The following is a 24798-nucleotide window of genomic DNA, read 5'->3' as shown; positions in this document are numbered from 1 at the left end:
CAAAGCATACCCTGAATGCACAGGCCAAGTAGGAGTCTGGCACACCCCCGATTTTTATAGCACATTCTAACTACAACTTTAGTTTGGTAGGCTCATCTCCTGGGATGTGAAGGAGTTTAATTCTCAGGGTTATCCTTCAGTATATACTCTTCCACTGAAATTCTCTCCAGGTCCTGAGCTTGACAGCTTCAGTCAGAGTAAGTTCACTACTAAGAACTTCAGAAAATGCTGTTCGTGTAAAAATCTGTTTTGCGTAGCTAAGGTAAATACACTTATTTTATCCAAAGCTAAACCGAACTATACCTATATGTGTTAGCTTCTGGTGATCTTTTTGAGTGGCAGTTGACAGGTGAAGCATCAAAAAAAAAAAAACCAAACAGCCAGATCTGAAAGGCTTTTCTGATTAATACATTAGGACAAATTCCTATCCTACCTGAGTTTTGCCAGTGGCTTCAGAGGATTATGATATGGTCATTAGAAGACAGGGACTTTAAATAAATGTCAGTTTTAAGAGAGAGTGTTCAGATTATTCTAGTGTTGGGGTTTTGTGGTTTTTGGTTGTGTTTTTTTTCCACACAGTGTCCCCAGGCATCAGAATAAAGACAGCACATGGGTTGGGCTAGGTGCACTGGCAAAGGGAAGGATATGTTCATGCAGGCCTTGGCTGTTAGAGAAAGGTGTTGGCAATGGTGGTTGGCGGGGCCTTAAGACTGAGGTAGTGAAGATGCTATATGCCAAGATGCAAATATGTTGCCATAGCTATGCAGTATTTGTCTTAATGTATTCACAGGCTAAATAGTCCATTAAGCGAAGCATGAGTGGTGGTGGCACAATAGAGAATCCATAGCATTAACAGTGACAAGCAGATAAGGCAAAACCATTCAGGTGTTAATGCAGGAATTACCATATTCCACCTGACTCACTTTCCTGCAGTTTTACTATGCATGGCATTGCTTTCCAACCTGAGGAGCTTTCAGGGTAGAAGAGACTGAGTAAAAAAATCACTGAACCCAAAGGCAGATATTTGCCTATAAGTTTCAAACTAGCTCCAAGATCCAATCACCCCTGCCCTGCCTCAATAGGAGGCATAATAAAGGAAGCAGAAGTGGTTGCAACTTGAGTGTGTTAGAGCAGGAAGGATGCCAGTTTTATGTGTCTCTTGGTTCTTAAAAGTGACAACTATGGTTTCATCTAGCTCTACCACATACTTTGCATGACAGCACATTTTGTCACAGTTTGTCTTTCTGACTGAAAGGAAGAAAAAAACGCTGTTTCTGAATACTGAGAGCATCTATTAACAACAGGACATTGGCTACTGTAATGTCTCCAGCTGCCAAGAGACACTTCTCTCTTTGCAGTTAACATCCGGGTTTGAGCAGCTGAACTCTCCCCAGGAATCAAAAATAGTTCCTAAACTAGAAAGTGCCAGAAACTCCTTTCTGTGCTTTCTTTGTTCCAGTAATACTTTCAGCCTCTTGTGACCTTCAAGCTGACACAACCATTTTGGACTACTGTAAATTTATCTCAGTTTATTCCAAATCTAAATTACTTTCCTCTCAATGTTTATTACCAACCTGATTTCTGATCTTCCTTTTAAATTCTCTATATCATTTATAATAGCTAGGTTCGTGTCACTTCAGTGTTTGCCATAGTCGTGGATTATGATGGCAGTTACAAACACACTGGAAGACGAAATGGTAAAAACTTCTTGGAATTTGGTCCCAGCTTTAGTCACAAGTCCAAAATGTTTTTGTAATACTAGCAAAGATGAGTGTTACAGAAGAGAGATCAGTAAGGAAGCAAGTATCATCTGTTATGAAGTGGTCATCTGTAGGCTTCAGAGTTAGTACTGCTGAGAACACTGTTTGTTAAGACCAGCTCCTGGAGATTCTGGCATGGCCATTTTCCCTTGGCTGCAACAAAGTAATGATTTTGACATTTATTGCTGTTGTTACAGTCCATTGATGCCGACTCAGTAAAACAGCACTGTAGCAAACTCATCTTTGAAGATTTGGATGAAATCCATCACTCTCAGTACATGAAAGTCTGAGTTTCACACAAACCAATGAAGCCATCAGAAAAAATGCAGTGCCAGCACTGTGTCCCATCCCATCTGATCTTTCATTATGACTGCAGTACATGATCAAGGAGGCAAAGAAACTTGTGCATCCACTCATGCACAAATAGGAAATATTAATAAGAGGGAGAAATAAGAAGAATTAATGGCAAAATGTATGACTTCTGTAATAAGCCATCTTTCCTCCTCACAATAGTCCCAGGGTGAAAAGAGGTCAGCACTTACAGAGGCTACAGCAAATACGTATTCCAGGCATACAAGCCATTTATTTTAAAATAAATTCTGCAAACAGAGCTTTAATGTTAACAGCAGCAGTAATTCTCAGTTCTTTATGACTCTTTTCTGGGAAGGGGCTCTAAAGAATTTTTCAGACATTAAAAGGTAAGCAGATAACAAACTCCTAAGACACAGGCAAGTATTATTTTCTCCTTCCTACTGATAAATGCATAAAAATGCCTGTGGTTACACAATAATCTGCCTGAAAAGTTGGGAACAGAGCTCAGGAACCTGGAGTCTCAAATGCTCTCTCACTGCTCAGTGTAGCATATAATGCAAACCAGAAGGCATGAGTGTTAATAGCATATCTCCAAAACAGTGGGGTTTAATCTGTTTTGATTTGAAAATATTAGAATTTTTTGCAGTACGGTTGTGGACCCTTGTGAAATGCATTCCAGCCAACTGATGAAAGGCTCATTTTTCTTAACTATCTTCAAAGAATTTTGCAAACCATCATTGAAAACTGTTTCTCTAATCAACAGGGAGCTGGAGGTGTGTGTTCAGAGGGACTATGCCAAGGCAATGCACACAGTTGTCATGTAATTTACATAGATGTGAACAGCAGGAACTAAAACCCAGTACTTGAGCTTCAAGTGAAGTCCAAAGAAAGCTTTCATAAACTTCAGCGGTAGGGTGTTCTCTGTTTCTTCCAATCAAATCTCCTAAGGCCTTAGGGTTGGACTTTCAAGTGTGAAACTTAATTGCTAGAAGTATTCAGGAGCTCCCATCCTCCTGATCACCTTGGAAACTTGCACTCCTTTGCACAATTATGGCCTAGTCAAGGCCATACATAGCTGTGGCACAAATGGAGGGCTGCACAGCCTGTATTCCTGTATGCATGACCAATGGGACATGTGTGAAAAGGACTAAAGCCCTGTTAGCAACAGAAACTGTCTCACCGCATCACTGCTTTTGGTTTAATGACTTGCATCCTGAAGGTTTCTGCCAGGGTTCAGGGCTGTGTAAGTGCAGGAGAAGATATGAGAGAGACAGCAAAAATACAAAAGAAATCTTACCAAGAACAAATGCCGAGGGTGCCTGGTTTTGCCCGAGACTTTCATCAGCGTTCCCTCTTTAACAAAGATCTGAAGGAGAAAACACCAGGTTGTAATCCTGAGACTTCTCATTCTGAATCTTACTGAGAAAAGAGAATATTCCTCCTAGCAAAGAGCTACTCTAATTGCTTTCATCAGCACAGGAAGAGACAGATACCTCAAGACTTGCTTCTAGCCTTACTCCTTATTATCTGGCTTAGTCTTTGCCTGGGTTAGCCCTTCTGCTCTTCATGGCATGCATTTGTATCAGAAATAAATGGGTTGGAAACCCCCTTGTCCTCAGCCCACTGCTTCTGCACTGTGAACTGTGCTCAGAGGTGACTGTCACAGATTGCAAAGCTATGGGCTGTAACGTAAACATGGGCTTCAGAAAAGAACTCATCTTTAAAAATCCTCTAAAATAGGCAGACCAAAAAGAAAAGCGGAAACCTTGGTTTCAGCATACTACATCCATGTAACTATGCCTGCATACATAATCTGTACATGTTTGCAAACACAGTACTTCGTCAGTCCATATTGTTACTATGTATGTAGATAGGTCTATGTATGTAAACCAGCATAGTAGAACTTAATTGCAATAACATTTGAAAAGGTCTAGAATAACTGAACTACATCGGTGGATTAACAGTCATCTACTCATTTCAGATGGGGAGCGGAGTCTGGTGTAGTTTTCTACTCTAGAACGATTCATAATCCAAGAGACCAATCCCACAAATTCTGTATGCTGGGCTTTGCCAAATTTGTTAAAGCATTACCTGGCAAGGGCAAGTGAGAATACTGATGTTAGAAAAAAAAAAAAATAGAGGTGACTGCAGTATTTGGCTGATGAGGAATCTTACACTGCAAGTATGCACGCCTTGAAAACTGTTTCCTGAGTTTTGCTGAAGATATTGTTGGACTGAAGGGAAATGTAGAGTTACAAAACTCAAGAAAGAAATCTTTTGAAGTGTAGAGGCAGGTTGGAGCTGAGGAAACTGGATAGGTTTGAAAGCCAGCAGAGGAAATTTGCCTTTGATGTGGATGGCAAGACAGAGCTATACACTCTCCCATATCTCTGTTCATGTGTTGCTTAAAAATGATGTCTTGCATTAAGAGCACCACTGGGGAATGGTGAGAATAAAAATTTGAAACCAAACAGTTTCCCCTGATTTAAGGCTCTTACCCAGCCAAATAAAACTCTGAGCTTTTCCAGGCTCAGAGGATCGCTGCAAGTGATTCCTGCTCATGTTACAACCTTTCAACAGGAGTATATAGGGAGGAAAACAGCAGCTCTGTCAAAACACACTACACATGGGGTGGCTGAGGACATCTGGAGTGAAAAGTCAAATGGCTGCTTCTGTGTAAAAGCAGGGGCAATGCATGTCTTTCCCAGCCTGAGGCTCCTGGGACATCTCTTTGCACCCCACCAGAGTGATGGCTTTTTACACAAACCAGTGCTCTGCTCCAACGCTTACCACAGTAGTAGTAAACAACACCTGTAGACATCTGAAATCTGGCCATCCACACAACCAGAGATATAGCTGGCCGGAAACAATGCCCTTATCAGCATAGATCTGCCTGCAGCACTCACCCTTCCTGGCTGGAGGAGGCCACTCTGCCCTCTCACACTGTGCTCAATGTGTACCAGCTTCTGCAAGTTTTCCTGGGGGAGAGAAACAGTGCTTAGGAGACCACATGGTGACTGTTCTTTAGAAAAGCAGGCAAACCTTCCCTCACCCCTCCTCACCATTTTATTTCTTTAAAAGTAGTATTACAGGATTAGGTTTCAGAGAGAACTGAGCCCAGGAATCTTATGCACAAAAAGTCTTCTTCCAGCCTTACATATTTTATAAGACCTTATCATCTGCCTTCATATCTTCTGTGGCCTCTATACTCCTGTTACCTCTGATACCTCTAGTTCACCTTCAAAAGGGCCTGCTAACTCCATATGTTTTTTTTTATATTGGCCTCTTTGCTGACTTTCTTGCTCTGGGAACTAATACACTGGAAGAGACAAAGTACAGTATCTGCTCCAAAGGCCTGTGCATTAGTGGCATGACACAGATAATCCAAAGCATGCTTTGATACCATAAGACTGTCTAGGATTATCTGGAGGTTTATATTCTGTGATAACTGATGAATGGCTTTGCAATAGGGGATCTAGAAGGTTAACTAGTAAGCAGACAATGAAGCTGCATCTCTCTTTTGATGCTTTGCAAAGATCAGGAAGTTCATTATCAAACTCTGATACCGTTACCCAGCCTTAAAGCACTGACAGTCAGTGGGCACTAGCATGTGGCATGAACTTGTCTATGAAGGTGGTAAATAAGATTAACCTAGCTAAGCCTATTCTCTCATAAAAAAGATGGCATTGGGTGAATATACAAAGGAGGAAGAAGGGATGTATGTGCCTTTGCAATATTGCTACAGTCTTTTCAAATCTCCTTCCATTTAGCAGGTGAGTCTGCTAAAGCCAAGTACAAAGGATTCAGCTGTAGTTTTATCTGGTCAGAATAGTAGAATGGGCTGCACAGCAGGAATGAATCATCACTGGAATATGTAAAAAAATTAGGAGTCTCTTGTCTAAGTTAGCCATTGTATCCTACCTCCTCAGTTACACTCCCAGATAAACTACAGAGTAAAGGATCGTATTTGATATAGCTTCATGACGTGGCAGCCTTTGACTACAGTTTTCTGCTATGACAGATAATGGCCTGTTTTCCTATGCTCCATTGACTGGCATTAGGGTACCCCTGGGCTTAGTTAGACAGGATTAGGTCATACAGTGTATCTGCCTGATACAAATCAGGCTGTCTACAGGATTAGTGCTGTCTACAGAATCAGCTAATTAAGAAAGCTATCACAGATACCAGAAGGAGCATATCCATGTCAACATGATGGTCTGTCAAGGCTAATTTACCCTGGATTTAAACACAATTAATGTACCTATCTCAGATTGCTTTTTGAGATAAGCCTGAAATACCTCTTTATGTTACTGCCCTGGTGAAATATTACACTTTTTAGCATGATACTAAGTTTAGTTCTTAATCAGTAACTGCATATCAAACATATGGAAACACCTACAAGCCTTGACCAGCACAGGGTTGCACTGTGGTCATGCAATATAACTGGCAGTTGACACATTTTCAAGAATTTCAGCCATCAGGTATCTCTTTTGTAGTGCAGGAATTAACAAATGGATTTTTTTCAGGTCACTTCTAAAATACTATAGGCCAGCAAAATGGAAACAGAATGTATAAACTAATAATACAGGAAATACCAGGGATCATGGGACAGCTGACATTTGCAAAAGACATTTGCAAAGGACTTTCCCATCACTAAAGGGTATTTTAGCCCTAGCAAAACTTGTCAATTTGACAGCTTCCACAATGGAAACCTGTTCTTCATCCGTAGAAAATGCAGTGCCCTCCTGTGAGCACACACATGGCCAATGCTAGTACTACTCATTGGGGCTTCTACAAGAGTGGGAGAAGTTGCTGCAGCTCAGATACACGTCAGCTTTCCTTAGGACTGCTAGCAGAGGCGCCTGTTGTAATGCTGACTTTTGCAATATGGACACATGTTCACCAGGAAATGGACAGACTTGTATCAAACTCATTTCCTGTAGGAAGTCAAACAGCCATCACATGTGAAGGACAGTAATTTATCTGGGGATGTGGGCAGCTGAGGGGCATATAGTTTCCCTACAGTTCCCCTAAAATTCCCTGTTTATATCGTTTTCTTCATTCTCCTTAAAACTACCATCATTCTCCTTTCAAACATCCTTCACAAACTACGAGTAAAAAATGAAAACAAAGCTCCACCCAGCTAGTACAGCAGATATGGGTGGCTGAAATCCTTCTTGGGCCATTATAGCAGTGAACTGCAGCTTCCATCATATTACCATTATGTCTATGTAGGAGGAACGTCTCCCCAAGGAATTCACCAGCTGTTAATAGCAACAATGATTTATAGCTCTTAGTGCCTCAAGGCCTCTAATGGATTGCAGAAGTTCAGAGAGCAATACAAACACTGCTTAGTTCAAGTAGTGAATGTCTCCTGGAGTTACAGGCAGACTTACTGCTACGCAGTGATGGTATGCCTTATGCCTCTGTTTGTACATCTGTGAATTGCGAGTAATATTTTCCTACTTGATGAAAAGGCTGTGGATATAGTTAATATCATAATGTCTCTGAAAATAGTTCCGAGGGAAAAACTGCTAGAGTATTACTATCATAAAACAAAAAAAAGCTAATAATGATTTTTTTATATTCTGCAGAAAATGTAGATTATAACTGTCTCATTTTTGGAGTGTAGTTTGGTGAGTTGGTAAATGGCAGCAGAAATATTCCTCCTTCCAGGTACATGCCAAGTCTAAATTGTCACTTAGAACTTCAACCAGGTACATGACAAGTTATTAACACTCTGTCTTGAGTGAGATTGTTCAGTTTGTTCTGTAATTAGAGTAACTTCTTAAATTCTTCACATTTTTTAAAATCTGAGAGAAAGAAAAGAACTGCTGGTTGTGGCTTTTATGGATGGGATATTAATTCAGGACGACAAGCTCTGATTTAGCAGAATATTGAACTTTGATGTGAACCTGCACCTTCACAAAACCCACAGCATTCACACAGATGGGAAAGAAGGAAATTTTGTTTCATCTCTTCCAGGCCACAGTTTTAAAAAAGAGCAGATGTGCTCTGATGCTATGATAAAAAAAAATGAAGTGTAAAAATCAACGTGGAATTTGCGATTAAATTGTTCCAAAACAGACATTATTAATGGCAATTATTATACAGTCTGTGACATCTGCAAAACTCAGATGAGATGGCGATGTTCTTCAAATTAAAGCATGACTTAGTGGAGATTAAATCACTGCATGGTAATGGAACACAGCAAATTTGGTTTTGGCCATTAATATATACTTCTAACTTCAGAAAAGTATTCACACAAATATCCCATAAATCTGAGTGAGATCTAAGGAATCACAGGTGCCAGAAAAAAATGTGTGACCTGTTAGGAACTGTGCTCTTAAATTCTCAACCTCTAATACAGGTATCCCTGTGGAAGCTTTTCCTGAGATTTCAGTTTTATGATTAAATATTTATTATTTTGGTACAAAGAATGAGGAAAAGCTGAGAGATGTGGGTTTGTTCAGCCTGGACAAGAGAAGGCTGAGGGGGGTCTCATCAGTACTTATAAATATCTGAAGGGCGGGTGTCAGGAGGATGGGGCCGGGCTCTTTTCAGTGGTGCCCAATGCCAGGCCAAGGGGCCACGGGCACAAGCTGGAACACGGGAAGTTCCACCTGAACATGAGGACAAAACCCTTCCCTGTGTGGGTGCCAGAGCAGTGGCACAGGCTGCCCAGAGAGGCTGTGGGGTCCCTTCCCTGGAGACATTCACCCCCCGCCTGGACGCGGCCCTGTGCCCCTGCTCTGGGGGTGCCTGCTCACGCAGGGGGTGGGACGGGATGATCTTCCAACCCCTGCCATTCTGTGATTCTGTGATTCTGTGAATGCTTTAATAATGGAAAAGTATGATTTTAAATTCTTTGCCTGAGGAGAAAGAAAATCAGAATCAAACCTGTTGAAACCTTTGCTCAGTAAGCGCGTAGTTTTAGAGTAATTCTGTAGAGAGGCCAGATTACATTTCTTTTTATGATAAAACTCTAGGCTTGTTAGACCACATCCTCCCTGCAATCTACATCTGTTCTTTTGTTTTGGTAAGAGTAGTGTTTATGTAGTAATTCACTACTGGTTATTGCTGTCAACGATGAACATCACTCTCAATTTTTCTGTATGAACATCATTCTTTCCATGCATCTTGCTTTTCTCTTTTGCTTGTCTCTTTCTCCTTCCCTTCTTCTCCTTCACCATTACGTTTGGCTGTATTGCAACATTTTATCTACAAAGACTTCCCTCCCGACTTTTGTCCCCATCCTATCTACTACAATGGCTGATGACAAAATAGTTTGTGCTGATACCCAAATTGTCTTCAAATAAAGCTCAGAGTAAGCAACCAAAGAGGTCAGCATAGCTGATATAGTTTTACACTCAGCAAAGGTGTTCAGGCTGCCTGCTTGCTGAAGCAGAGTGTGCTGCTTTGTTTACACATGATTCATGTTTGTAACTTTTCATTAGCAATCAGCAGGAGTAAAAAAAGTCCTGTCTTTAAAATGAAGGTTTGAAGGTTTCAGGTTGTCACAGAGCCTCATCAACACAACAAATGGGCTGATGTTATTGTATGAAGGGGGAATGTGTTCTGAGGTAGATGTGCTGGGATAGGGTTGGGGGTGGAGAAGCTTGGAGCAGAAAAGCGGAAATGGACTTAAACCAAATCAATAGGTCCAAGCTTTTTAAAGTTTGCATTAAGTGGAAATGCAGATCTGAATTTTGAGTTTTGACATTAAAAACCTTGAACTTCAGAATGCTCGAAATCTTGATCTGTTGTCATGGCTTGAGATCATCTCTGCACAAAACCAGAAATCCACCAGTTGGACTTCATGTTGATCTGTGGTAATTTTGCCACTGGCTTCAGGAGAAGCAGATTCAGAGCCTCAGTCTCAATTCTAGCTATCAGATGGGGAAGGAGGCAGATCCATGAAGACAGGTTTCTCTATTCAGGAAAGAGTAAGTAGTTTTAACTACAACTTATCCCCTTCTGTTGCAAATAATAGAAGGCTTGGGTTTTGTCTGTTGCTGGCCATGAAGAGATTGTCACTGAACTTGGTGTTCTGAAACAGCCCATGAACACATGGGCTCCATTTATGACCTTGGCACACATCAGAGACATGGCTTTTAAACCTGAGCAGCAGAGATTTCCAGATGTGAGCAAAAGTTGACATTCTTGGCTCTTGGATTCATTTTCTGCAAGCAGATGCTTCTACTTCTCTGAACAAAGCATGAAAGCTTCAGTTTTAAAAGATGAAGGGCATCTTAGGTTTTGAGACTCTTTCATTCTTACCTCCCAAGCTGTTGCAAAAAACATCCTTCATCTAGATGACCTACTGCATTTTTACCATGTCACACACTCTGAGTTCACTGCTTCACGCAGTGGTTCCATTCCCCTGCAGCCAGAGGACAAAGGTGTTAAAGGGAATATGCTGAGTCAGCAGTGCTGGTGCATAGCTGTAGTGGCCTCCAATATGTGTCTTTCCCTAACAATTCCTGTGCACTCATTCTTTCAACCTTAAAATCCTACCTGAAAACAAGCTCTTACTAAGAAGTGTTGATATTTTGTTTCTTCTCCTTGTCTGCATTGATGCCCAGGTGTTTTTCCTTTGTCTCCTGAATTCTGTGTTTTGGTGCCTGAGTGCCTATTAACAAGCCTCTCTCTGCTCAGTAAATAAAATAATAAAGAAGTTAATTGAATGTCATCTGTAATTAACCATAGGGAAGGATGTTTGCAATGCCAAAGAGATCTTTAATTTAGCAAAGCCATAGCAAAATCCCAATGCATGATGTTAAATTCAGCAACGTTCAAATGAGAAATAAAATGTGAAAGATTCCAAAAAAAGTATGATACATTCCCAACCACTTGAAAACCCTGTGACTCAATGCAATGATAAAATACTTAAGATGAAACACCTTTTAAGAAAGAAACACTTCAGTGTAACCACTCACTATTGGATGAAATGCCGTTTGCCTGGAATGAGATGCATGCTATTGAACACAAACCACATAACAATCAACATCTTCCTTAGCACCTGCATGTACTCCTTGGTAATCTAAATGCCTTGGAAAGAAGTGCTTAAAATGGTAGTGGGGTTTTTTTTAATATTGGGCTGTATTATGACTATTTTCTAGCTCTAACAAGCTTAGAGTTTTATCACAAAAAGAAATGTAATCTGGCCACTCTACAGAACAACTCTGAAACTATGGACTTACTGAGCAACATTTCATTAGACTGTGAAGACTGTAGGTACTTCTTTCTAACTACTTGAGCTGAATGCTAGGTCTGTGCGGCTAAAGCAAGTATGGACCTCAGGAGAGTATTCAGCTGCAGGTGTGGGTGGCTAGTGTGACAAAAAAAAAAAAAAGGCACTGCCTTTAGTTATCACCCAGAGGTCCAAGGTGAATTCCTATGGAACCTTCTGGATCCTGTGTCTGATAGTCTCTCTGCTCTCCCAACTCTCTATGCTCTCTATGGCTCCCAACACTGCTTCTTACTGATGTCAATAGAAAAATCCTATCATCTTAGACAAAAATCAGACCTAGATCCTTGGAAACAGAATCACAGAATCACAGACTGGCGGGGTTTGGAAGGGACCTCTGGAGATCATCCCGTCCCACCCCCTGCTTGAGCAGGCACACCCAGAGCAGGGGGCACAGGGCCGCGTCCAGGCGGGGTGTGAATGTCTCCAGGGAAGGGACCCCACAGCCTCCCTGGGCAGCCTGTGCCACTGCGCTGGCACCCTCACAGGAAAAGGAGTTTTTTCTCAAACAAATGATCATAAGACCAGCTTAATGCAGGCTATCTTTGCAAGTAAATTAGGCCTCTAATATTATGTAAGCAGTATTAATAAATCACACTGACCTTACAAAACTGTTAATTGCTTTGGAAAGCTATGTAATTTATTTAGATACCTAAATCGGAATTTAGACATGAGCTCTAACCTATGAAAGTCTTGGCCAGTCTATTTGGTTGTGTGATCTTTTGCAAGACTATAAACCATGACCTATTCTGAAGTAAAATGGGATTCCAGAACTGTGGAAAAATTATGTAGATGAGCTCAGAATGTATCTTTCACAGTACATTTGTGATGTCTTCAACATTTCATTTCTAGAAACATTCCAGGCAGGCAATACAACCATGAAAATTCCTGCTTCTCACTTCATTGCTCCACATTCCATTTCAGCAACCCAAGAAGGAAAAAACTTTGTGCTGCTTGCTATGGTGACTTACAACATGCACAGCTGCACTAAAGTTCATAGACCTACTCCATCTGCAATACTGTAAACCAGATCTGTATAAACCCGTAAGTCTCACCCTGGAGGAGGCTTCAGAATTTAGCAGAGATATGCATTTACTTCAGCAGATGTGCAGAAAATACACTATCAATCAAGAGCATGTGTCATTATAGGACTCACCGCTTGGAGCATACTGTCATTGGCTCGGTCTGTGATTTCAGAAACAATGAATAAGGCAGCTGAGGGATGAAGCAAAACAAACACAGTGAATCACATAAAAGAGTAAGAAAATAACCCCAGTCCCTTCTGTTTGCAAGGGCATCTTTAAAAAAAAGTAAGCAACATCCCTGCAGCAGCTCCTTTAACTTCTTTGGCACCTTCAGAATGTGACTGCCCAGCAAATTTAAGACATGGCACAGTGCTGTCAGTTCCCCTTCCCTTCATCGTTTTCTTGTGTGAAACTCTGCATCATACTTGTGCTGACTGAGAGAGATCATGAGGTCCCTTTTAAGCAACCTTGCACGGCACAAAAGCTTTTTGTGATGTTTTCTAGTTGCAGATTTTTGACAATTGGAGCTTGTGGTAGGGAGAGATTAATGTAACCCAGCTTTAGCCATCCAGAAGCATGGCAATATAAGGTAATCTGTTTCCCCTTACTGCCAAGGGAGAGGACAGGTCATCCCTTTCTGACAGAAGTGTGTATGAAGTGGTGACATGAATTAACACCTGGATTCTCCACTAGCAAATAACCTGGGCCAGGGCATGTTTGCTGGCCCTGAGAGCAGTGTCATAACATGGCTCAGGTCCTTATCTCATATCTCTTCCCCCGTGGAGCAGGGCATCCTGTCTGTTTCTTGGCATAATCTGGGAGCAAGCTAGCCATCACTGGCCAGAAATGTGACAAGCATGTGCCAACCACAACCAAGATAAGCAATTGTGGCCACAGGGCTTGAGCATCTGCCCTGGCCTTGTTTAAATTACTGGTATAGCTGTAGTCCCACTCTCAGTGTCTAGGGTCCTAAATCTTTCAGGAGTCTCTACTCTTGGTCAGAACTGACTAACCTTCAGTCAGTCACAGACCTTATTGCTATGAGTTGGTTTGGATTTACACTCAGCGTAACAGAGAGGTAACTGGTTTCATTAATACAATGTTATACCTGCTTACTCCAGCCTGGAAGCTACTCCCACTGAGGCCACAGATAAACCTGGCTTTGACTTCAGTGGGAGTAGGAGACTTCTGCTTTAACCAACTAATGTGTTGGAAAGGATAGTGTTAGCAGCTGAACATCTGGAGTTGTTCTTCATTGTGCAGAACTGATTTTTATGCAGTGTCCTTCAATTTTACTTAGGCTTAAGAAATCAAGAGTACAGATACATGATTCAAACCTCCTGGGTTTCTCCAAAGTTCACAGAACACAGCAGGCATACACAAATAATGGTACACAAATAAACAGGTGGAGCCATCCCAAATGACTTCACAGTGATCAAATATGCACAGAGCCAGAGAGGACTAGGATTTCCCCAATAACTGGGACAGAGCTACAATATCTGCACCATGCTTGTATAATAATGTAAGATAATGTAGGTTGATCACGTCATAACCATAGGAGGCCCACAAGTTTCAAAGAAAAAAAAAGTAGGGTTCTTGCCCTAAATAATTTGTCTAAATTAATCATCAGTTCTTACAGATCTTGCATCTAACCTGTTAACACAAAATCTTGAAAACAGTCCTCTTCCATATACTACCAGTATAGATCCTGTACTTCTTTAGAAGCAGAGTTAGCAAAGCAGAATTTTTGTTCTATCCGTTTAATTTTACCTTGTGTGTCTTCATACTCTGTAGAATCAGGGCAAAGATTATTCAAGTAATCTGTAGAAAATAATCAGACAGACACAGACGTCCAGTAATCAGAATACAGATCCACATAATTTGTAGTGTTATTGACTAAAACCTAAAATCCTCATCATAGAACAACAGAATGATTTGGGTTGGGAGGTGTAGCTGTACGCTTCTATGGGAGAACTTAACTTATCTTGGGCCGCATATCTCCGGGACACAGGGCTCTACCCATCCTGGGGACAGTGATGCACAGACATCAATATGATGGATACAAAATGTCCGTCTATTTGGCTGCGTCACACGCTTATATAGCTCTTGCGCTTCCTGTTCCTGCCACTCCTATGGGGAGGAGTCTATCTTTCCGTCACATCCCGTGATCTTCCGGTCGCCGATCCCTGTCTATTCCCCTACAGGAGGGACCTTAAAGACATCTAGTCCAACCCCCTTGCCATGGGCAGGGACACCTTCCACTAGACCAGGTTGCTCAAAGTCCCGTCCAGCCTGACCTTGAACACTTCCAGGGAAGGGGCATATACAGTAATGTCCCATATCACTTTATTCCCAAATAATTAAGTGTATATAGCCTCTTTCCAAAGCAAAACTCATCTTTGACTGCATTCTGCTTTGAGAATCAATGCAAGAGCGTTGATACAGATTTGGATCATGTAACTTGGCAGGTATAAACAAATAAACAGAGAGTGACAAAAATATTTCCTTGTTTCTTAGCCAAGAGAATTGCTGAGTAGTACCGCTTTACAAATAATTGTTCTAATGAATTCTATTTTCCCATCTGAATGAGTAGTTTTGGCTGAAATGACTGATTTTCTATGTAAGTGAATTACATGCATTTTATAGACACAGGAAGGAGATTGGTTCTGTACATGCAGAGTTCAATGATTACTACTAACTCAAACACATTCTGAAAATAGATTCTGTAAAATACACACAATATGACTTACATGTACAGGAATTATATTTGCATTATATACAAACCTTTAACCTGTCAGTGTTATTTGGACTACTTGGCTTGGATCATCTGTCTTGTCTTTGTCTGGGTCTTCATGCTTTTAATGTCTGTACTATATGAGTTCCACCATTTTAAAAGCCTAATCCTGAAATACTTCATTCTTATCTTTCTGATGAATCCAGACTTTAAATTCTGCACCCAAGAACTAGGCCTCTGTGCTGAAAATGGTGCTGTGCATGGATATCCATTCCCTTGAATGTCCTATCCATACACATTTCTACTTCTAGTGCTGTGCTCTGCCTGGTGTCCCGAAATCTACCTGGCTTTTACATGCATTTGGGAAAGCATCTGCCTGTACTCATTCAGGCAGGAAGAGGTTGTGCGGTGTTATCAGGCAATATTTAGCATCCTTTTCACAGCTGCAAGCTCTGTCCTTGGCTATGGACATTTAACTTAGTGGCCAACTCCTTTTAGCTGTAGCACAATAGTTGGCAACCAACATCCTCATAAAATACCCTTCCTTATCTGGTAGAAATAGTTAGTTATGAACATACAAGTACACCCGCATACTTTAATTTTTTTATCCTGTCTAGAGAATCTGAAGGACTGCACTTTTCCAGAAACACCCTGTCCTAGGAGGCAAAGAGGGGCTTGGTTTCTTGAGGTGAAGAACTGAAGCAGCAAACCTCTTTTCTGGAATATCTTAATCCAGCAGACCTTATCCCACTACACACAAAAGCTTTCATTTTCCCAGTTAGTGCCAGTACCTGCGACAAGGAGGAGCTCAAGTTGCTTCAAGCATAGACAGATTCCAGTCACTGGAGCTGCACTGAAACCCTTCCAGCTCTCTCACAAAATACCATGCTTCATGTTTGCAATTCACCTTGTGCACCACAGAAACGGGCAGAGAAAACAGAGCATAGTGGGGGTATTTCTGACAGGGACATGCCAAGTCCATTTTCTTAGATGCAGAATTTTTGTGCAAGTACTAAAAAACACAGTAAGAATCATGTGAGACTACTAAGTACTGCAACGCACAAGTCTGGAAAATTGCCCATAATGTAGACACACCCAAAGAGGGAAGCAAGTCAGACAGAAAAAAAGTCCAACTATTGACATCTGGTGTTCATTTGTATTGCTCGTACTAAAAAAGCTAAACCATCTGTGAATAATGAGTTGCATCCTTGATCAAAGTGTCTGGAGCAAGACGAAACTGCTGCTAATCTGTGCTGTGAATAAAAATTTCATATGGTCACTTTGTTCTGCTGCATTTATAGGATTCTCTTCTAATATGCTGTGCCCTTCATCAGCTGTTGAGTATGGGCAGGGTTTATGGCTTCTTTTTTACTGTCCCACACATAACTTGCATCTCTCTCCACCCACACATATACATACTCCCAAAGCATTTCTCCATCTTTATATCTATGGATGCCTGCTCTTTTGTGTTCTGATCTGACTAAATCACTTGACAACACTGAGATTCATTGTTACATTTCACTATTTCCTTCCCCAACCTGTTCATTAATTACAAACCTAAACTCCGGAATGTTCCAGAATGTGTGCTCCCCTCACAGGCTCAGACTTGCTAGATTTGCTGTGGCTTGCAGAGGATGAGCCACCAGATTACACAACCCTCCTTGGAGAGACTCCAGGTGGGAGTTAGATATATGGTCCTGAATGTAAAGGGAAGGTGTTACTGTAAATGTAAAATCTGTAAATGTACTGTTAATGTAAATTTGGATATCTGCCTCCTACAGTGCAGAGAAATTGGACTGGGATTTTTGCTTAAACATATCACTAGCCTTAGGTGTAGTGACATAGGGCTTAGGGTGCCCTACTGGGTACAACTGCTTTGTTGATGGAATAGAAGGAGATGGTGCTTGCCACTGTCATACAGGATACAGTACAGAGTCCCCTTGCTGGGGACTGCTGTCCCCTACTGTCTCTGATAATCACCCTTGACATAAATAAAAACAAACCTGTTTGCTGGCCATGAGGCTGAACTGTGCCTCTCCTAATTCACAAAAGGAAAAAGCCAAGAAGGAATGCCTAAAAGCACCTGACCTTACACTTTTTTGTGACCTTTCAGTGTGGTTGTGCTGAAGAAGTGCCTGCTCCTTCCCAGGCTCCCTGACATTTCCCAAATCCCATACTAAGCATATTGAAGTTCCCAGGAAGTCCCAGACAGCAACTGAGTACTGACAACAGTACTGACCTGTGAGCAGCACACGATACTGGAAGACACGCTGCACCACCTTCAAAAGCTGGTGTTTCACACTCTGAGGGCTGCCACCAGAGCTCTGCTGTCCTCAATGGAAGGGAAAGGAAACACAAAGATCAGAGATGTGTGAGCTCAGCAGCAAATTGTCGTCTCCACCTGATGCGTACTATGAAAGTTTGCTACCAATTGCGTGCACAAATTCCATTGAATCATTCCCAATTTACCCAGCTTGCTAGGGGTATTGTCTTTGTGACTATAAAGAAGCACTGTAAACAGTTTCTTTCCTATGGCATCATTCACAAATATTTTGGACTCAGAGAGAAAAGGGAGGAAAGCAAGTACCATTTAGAAGGTAAAGGTTGGATAAAGATTTTAGGGTGGCATCTGAAGACAGTGGTATCAGATCTCAGTGAAGCTTCCCATTGTTATTCCTTTTTTGGACTGAAAGTTTATTCTGCCTGCAACTTTTTAGTATCTTATTTCAAGGCATGGAATTGAGCAAAATACAGCAAAGCATCTCCCTGTGATTGAGTTGGAACTGAATGTCCAGAGAGTGTTTACAAGAAATAAAGTGAGGTTGTGATCAGATTTAACACAAACATGGAAAAGAAGTAGCATTTTTGTCTTTACCTTCACCCTTTAGATTCGACCCATTGCATATTGCTGCATATCAGGCCCAGCCAGCATGGGTTCATGAAAGACAGGTCCTACTTGACTAACCTGATCTCCTTCTATGACCAGGTGACCCACTGAGTGGATGACAGAAAGGCTGTGGGTGTTGTCTACCTGGACTTTAGTAAAACCTTTGATACCGTCTCCCACAGCATCCTCCTAGAGAGGCTGACTGCTCATGGCTTGGACGGGTATACTCTTTGCTGGGTAAAAAACCGGCTGGATGGCCGGGCCCAAAGAGTTGTGGTGAATGCAGCTAAATCCAGTTGGGGACTGGTCACAAGTGGTGTTCCCCAGGGCTCAGTATTGGGGCCGGTTCTGTTTAATATCTTTACTGACGATCTGGATGAGGGGATCGAGTGCACCCTCAGTAAGATTGCAGACAACACCAAGCTGGGCGGGAGTGTCAATCTGCTCAAGGGTAGAAAGGCTCTGCAGAGGGATCTGGACAGGCTGGATCGATGGACTGAGGTCAGTGGTAGGAGGTTCAACAAGGCTCAGTGCCGGGTCCTGCCCTTGGGTCACACCAACCCCAGGCAATGCTCCAGGCCTGGGGCAGAGTGGTGGGAAAGCTGCCTGGAGGAAAAGGACCTGGGGGTGCTGGCTGACAGCCGGCTGAACATGAACCAGCAGCATGCTCAGGCGGCCAAGAAGGCCAACAGCATCCTGGCTGGTAGCAGGAATAGTGTGGCCAGCAGGAGCAGGCCACATGGTGCCACAGGATGGTGCCCCTGTGCTTGGCACTGGTGAGGCCACACCTCGAATGCTGGGTTCAGTTTTGGGCCCCTCAGTACAGGAAGGACCTTGAGGTGCTGGAGCGTGTCCAGAGAAGGGTCTGGAGAGCTGGGGAAGGGTCTGCAGAGCAAGTGTGCTGGGGAGCGGCTGAGGGAGCTGTGGGGGTTTAGCCTGGAGAAGAGGGGGCTGAGGGGAGACCTTATTGCTCTCTACAACTACCTGCAAGGAGGTTGTAGCAAGGCGGGTGCTGGTCTCTCTTCCCATATAACAAGCAATAGGATGAGAGGAAATGGCCTTAAGCTGTGCCAGGGGAGGTTTTGGTTGGATATTAGGAAAAATTTCTTCACTGAAAGGGTTGTCAATCATTGGAACAGGCTGCCCAGGGAAGCGGTTGAGTCACCATCCCTAGAGGTATTTAAAAGATGTGGTGATTAGGCACATTGTTTAGTGCTGTTAAGTTTACAGTTGGACTCAATGATCTTAAGGGTCTTTTCCAACCTAAATGATTCCATTTAAAAGCTCATCAAAGTGTCACAACATTGCTGCAAAAACAAGAGCAATCCACAAAACTCAATCCTCAAAAGCCTCCACATCTCCAGAGGCACCAAAAAGCAGGACCTGAGAGGAGTGGCACAAAACCTAGCTGGTTTCTTTCAAGATCTGAGTCCAAATCCCAGTCAAGTTTCACGGGGTTTCAGTGTTCATTGACCAACATTTCTGAAGTGTTTGACACTTGTGAGGGACAAAAGGAGAAAGGAATCTAACTATTTAAAAGATGGCTGGCAAAAGACAGCATTTTCCAAGGCAGTAGAGGTGTTTCAAGTTACTGTATTACTCCTCTGACTGGCTGACTGCTCTCACCAAATGTGCATTCAGGGTTGTGCTGAGCGTTGCCAGTCGCGCATACTCAAGTCAAAGGTGCCAGTAACAAGATGAGGCTGTAAATTCTGTGTTATAAGACTGGAAAAATCATAGTGGTCATGCTTTAAAAAAATGCAATAGGAAAGGACTTAGACATACCTCCCCCTCATTTGTGTGTATATGCATGCATGTGAGAGGGCAAGAAGTTACAGAACTTACTGATTCTAGGGCAAAATCTGGCTGATCTCATCCTAGTGAAAGCCTCATCTGCTTTCTTAGAAATAAGAGCTAATTCTCAGGGTCAATAGCTAAGACAGAAGCGTATAGGCATGTGGCTGGGATGGATGCTGGGAGTACAGGCTCTCAGTAGAAAGCCTGCATTTGCCAAGTTCACATTCAGAGAAGTGTGAGCCATCAGAGATCCCCTCAGCTCTTAACAGGAAACAATTGTGGTGATTGCAAGGTATCTGTTTGTAAATGCTGACTTCCAAATGTCTTTTGAAATTAATTGTTATTCTTAATATTTCACATGTGCTGCAGAGAAAAATATAATCCATACCCCATAGAGTCGGCATGCTACATAACCTTTAAGGTCTGATCACTAATTTATCCTTAAGGCCCCTCTGCCACACAAGTAAACATTGTTATTTCTCTTACCAGCTAAAGATAATAAGAAACAGGGGTTCTAGACCCACAATAAAGCAGCATAGCTTTTAACCACTTTAAATCAATAGAGTCAGTGTAGCCCAACTGAAATTTCCCATCCACGTATGTGTTTACACTTTTGAAATTATGTGAAGTGGCCACATTGCCAGTACTCTAAAATGTAATCAGGAATCATGGAATTTCTGTCACACGTGTCTTGATGGTGTTTTTCATTTATTCAGCATGGACGAGTGAGTTAACAGAACTGGAAAATACGTGTTTCTTACTACAGGGCCAGAGGTTACAGGACTAGAGGTTACAGACCATTCAGGGATTCTAGATGAAAAGAACCTTTTGTCTGGCCAGTGGAGTTTGTGTCTTCCTGTGCAGTTCAGTGTTGCCTGTCACAACATCCTCTGTAAACAGAGGAAGCATTTAACATGCATTTAAAAATGCAGAGAAATGTAAAGATGTTGTGGGTTGATCACTGCCAACAGCTAAGCACCTACACAGGCTAACCCTAACTTCATCCTGGTGAGACCCAATACAAAAGAAAGGATGGAAAATGCAGTGAAAGAAGGGAAGATACGAAGAGATGGTAATAATAGTTATAAACTCGAACACATCCTCAAAGAGCTTGATAAGTTGATACATGACTGAGAAACTAATCCACTATGTGCATATATTTCAGCAAAATATACTCACAGACCTGTAGATTCACAAACATACATTTTGTATACACACACAGAAACACATCATGCACCTGTAGGTTCATAAACATACATTTTGTATGCACACACAGAAACAGAAACATATCATGCACGTGTGAACATCTCATTTCAGTTTTAGCACCAGGATGTGTGAAGAGAGCTATTCTTCCATTCTACCCTATGTGAACACTGGTGGAGTTGCCGAAAAAAGATCTTTGAGTAAGGCCTATGGCACAACCATGCATTAATGAAGGTAAAAACACCATGGGAACCTTACCTCAAAATCCTGAATTATGGTAGCCAGTTGAGAATATTTAAGGCAGGTTTCATCTAGCAAAGCCAAATTCCTATCAAACTGCATAATGTATGCTGTGTGGTGATTCAGCCTTGATTTTCTGGAGAGAAAAACGTCAGCAACTTTCTGGTGTTCCTCCCTAAGGCCACAGAAAAAAAAGCAGCAGCAAATAAGTAAATAAAGAAGACCCATACTTCTTTCTCATTGTATGAGACCCACAATGGCTAAGTCTATAGCTATACAGCTATAGTCTAGGTTAAATGGCAGGAAAGAGGGAGTGCTTCACTGACATACTGGATAACAAAACAGGCTGCTGTAGAATGGGCACCCTGAGGGGCTGATCCTTCAACTGTGCCTTTGCCATAGCAGCACTGTGTGTCTGTAGTGGGTAGAATGTCTCTTTTCTGGACACAGCTTCTGCTTCTCTAAACAGACCTTCCAGCTGCTGCAATGCCTTCAGCACTGGTTGTGGTGGGATAACATAACACCTTCAGTTGTAACATCATATCTTCAGCTCTCCTTCATTGCCCCCTTCTCAGCACTGCCCCACCATCATCTGTCTCAGCATCCATTTGCACAGTATTGAAATATTTGCAAAGCATGTACAAGGAGAGAATAGGGCAAAATCTGAGATTGTGAAAGAATAATCATAGTTAAGAGAGGAACATGGTTCCTGGGGATGTCAGAGCAACAGTGTGTCTGGAGTATCACAGACACTGGCAAGGACTTACTGGAAGGTTCAAGGGTGGTGGTGACCTGGGAACCTATATAAGTGCAGCCCTATACCATTTGTCATTCTGTTGTGTTGGGAGTATTTGCATAGAGCCTGTTTTTTTTCCCCAGTACCACAGAGTATTTCTGGTCAGAATCTTAGGGAACGGGCCGGTTGTGGCTAGAGTAGGGCTGTGACTTCTTTAGGACACAAGTCATTTTAGATCCCAGTTGGAAACACCACTTCTGTTTGTTTTATGAGTGTATAAATAATAAATTATTGATGAAATATTTTAAGTCTTTACCATTTGTAGCAGCCCCTTGGCAGACACGAACCAATATACAGTTCCCTTTAGCCTTTTCTTTCTTTGTTGTGTGCTTTGACTTGAAAGTGCAGAGCTGACAAGGAGAGCTGTGCCCTGCATTTAGGATTGCTACTGAAAAGTTCTTGATCTAACTGACTTTCTTAACCGCTCAGTGGCAGTGCTGGGATAGGATCAGCCACTGCCGGTGACCACTGCCTCCTGGAGTCCAGCAGGATGGAGGTGTCAGCTGCATGGTCTGTCATAAGCTGTCAGAACCAGAGCAGTTCAGTCTAGGCCAGGGGCTCTGCTAGCTGCTGTAGGTTTAGTCAGCTTGGGTCTGCAGAGGTAATTTCTCTTAGACATTCTTATTCCAGCAGTTTGATAGACTAGGGCATGGCAACCTGGCTTAAGTCAGAGGTCTCCTTAACTGAATGAATTTTTTTGCAGCTTTGTCTGTCCTAGGTAGGCATGGTCTTATGCTCTCATGGAAAGACTTCACCCTGTGAGGATGTTTGGCTTAGGTGGAGTCCCTCAGCAGGCTGCCAGTGTCTATTTGGCTTGGAAGCCTAGCCTGTGCAGAGCCCTGTCTTGCTGCTGGGAGCAAGGGGGTGTCCCTTATCTGAGAGCTATGCAGTTGCTATGTAGATTTCTGTAAGCAGGTGATCTTTAGGATTGATTCTGATGTCTGCTGATCCTGCCTTCCGTGGCCTCGGGCCATCAGTGTGAAGATGCTTGGTGATGACTGAACTGGCATCAGAGGATAATGCATATGAAGCAGGCTGTCCTCACTGACTGATGGGGCATTTCGGACTCATGGGCTGTGCACTGCACAAATGTTTCAGTGTTTGGTTTCTTAGCCTGGCAGCCTCTACATTTACTTCCTTCCTGCCTGTATGCAAAATCTGCCAAAGTAGTTCAGGTTCTACCCCCTTCATCTCTGCTGGAATCCCAGCCTCCCTGCTAGTGGGGTCAAGGGGACAGTGACGAGTTCACCCACCTGCTGTGGAGGGTGTGTTAAGGCCATCAAACCATGCCATTCCATACTTACCATTTAAGAACTCTTTCTTCCAGTTCTCCCAGGATGTCTTGGTGTAATTCATAAATTTCAGGGAGTTCACTTAAGCCCTGCTTGAGTTTAACTTCCTCCTGTTCATTTTCATCTTCTTCTCCAAGCACTTTCAAAATACCTTCATAGAAATTCTGTGAACAAAAATACAGAAATTAGGCAAACAGACTTAAAGTCTCTTTTCTGAAATTATCATCACAATCTCTTGACTCCTAAAATGTGCTTCCTAGGAATTCTAAGATATGCCATCAATAGTGATAGAGTATGCTCAGTATAGCCAGGAGATCATAGCATATGTTTTCTTCCATCCATTATTTCATACACATTTTCAGCTAAATTCCACGATGCTGTCAACACAAAATTGAACATTTCACCTGACCAAGCCATCAGACCCTTATGCATACAATGAGTTTGATATCTTTATATTTACCTTGCCTTTTTTGCTGATTTTCTGGGTGTAGTTGGTCTAATTTTTACAGTGTTTCTTAACCAGAATCATAATTTTTAAAAACAAAGGACGATATTCTCATGTCATTTCATTGGATCCAACAGCTTGACATGAAAAACATCAATGTCAATGTGTCTTGTGCTAAAATTTGCAACACTTGTCTCCAAATCTGAACTTAGAGAAGAAGAAGCTATGAAATTAAGCTATGGAACAAATAATTTTCCCTATGAAACCTAGCTGAGACCTTTTTCCCTCATCTTAGAAATGGTTTTGACCCTGAAGTGGTTTATAAATTATGTGGGTACAGGAGTAATTTCCTCCATATTATAATGTAGCCAGCTCTGGTACATAACAGGGCACTTGTTTAAGAGTGCCTAGCGCAACATTTCCCCAGCTTTGACATGGAAGTGAGGAATAAGGCCTCCATCTGAAACTGCAGTGATAATTTGTATTAGATCCCCGGGCATTAGAAAGTCATCCCAACAGCAGACAGCATATATTTTGTGCATAAAACACTTCTTAAAGTCTCCTTCATCCAGGGCTCTGGATTCTGAAATATTTTCAGGTCAAAACTTGATTCCTACGGAATCCTTCTTCTTTGCTTCAGACTTGTAAAGGAGCCTTTGCCAGTACCTGGATACACTCAGGAGACTTTGGCCCCTGTGTTGCCCTGGCCCTTTCCAGGTTCTTACCAGCCACTGCTGTTTTCCCTGCCTGCTGCTGCCAGACACATCCCCTCTTCCCAGGCAGTGGCTAGAAGAGCTCAGGCAAATAAGCTGCCTGGGCTTTGTGAAGGTCTGAATACAAACTGTGGTAATGGGGTACAAGGCAATGCACAACACAACAAAGCAGGACAACTGATGCTGTGCAGAGGTATAACTAATGCTTTGCTGCTGAGGGGTGTGAAGCAGGTTTCTAACCCACAGATTCTGTCTGCCTTTGCCAGGAGCAAGGCGCTGTAACTAGATGGTTTATCTTCATAGCAGTATCTGGTGTTCAAAAGCAGCAGCCTTCATTCAATAAA

General features: G+C 42.2%; 1 protein-coding gene across 4 annotated transcripts in view; it reads right to left on the bottom strand.

Annotated features, from left to right (window-relative positions):
• Nucleotides 1–24798, bottom strand: part of FGD5 (FYVE, RhoGEF and PH domain containing 5) — a 116755-nt gene that overhangs the window by 22024 nt on the left and 69933 nt on the right. For 3 of the 4 annotated variants that reach the window (XM_064455791.1, XM_064455788.1, XM_064455790.1), the window contains exons 6-12: nt 23309–23460; nt 21227–21383; nt 17321–17408; nt 14118–14168; nt 12479–12537; nt 4979–5050; nt 3370–3438 (exon numbers count right to left, since the gene is read on the bottom strand). In XM_064455791.1, the coding sequence (XP_064311861.1) occupies nt 3370–3438; nt 4979–5050; nt 12479–12537; nt 14118–14168; nt 17321–17408; nt 21227–21383; nt 23309–23460 (648 nt within the window). The remainder of the gene's footprint in view (nt 1–3369; nt 3439–4978; nt 5051–12478; nt 12538–14117; nt 14169–17320; nt 17409–21226; nt 21384–23308; nt 23461–24798) is intronic. The other variant, XM_064455789.1, reaches the window with a different exon arrangement.

This window comes from Phalacrocorax carbo, chromosome 6, assembly GCF_963921805.1.
Source record: "Phalacrocorax carbo chromosome 6, bPhaCar2.1, whole genome shotgun sequence".
NCBI lineage: Eukaryota > Metazoa > Chordata > Aves > Suliformes > Phalacrocoracidae > Phalacrocorax > Phalacrocorax carbo.
The sequence above is the reverse complement of the archived record's forward strand: the minus strand, read 5'-3'. Positions and strand labels throughout refer to the sequence as shown.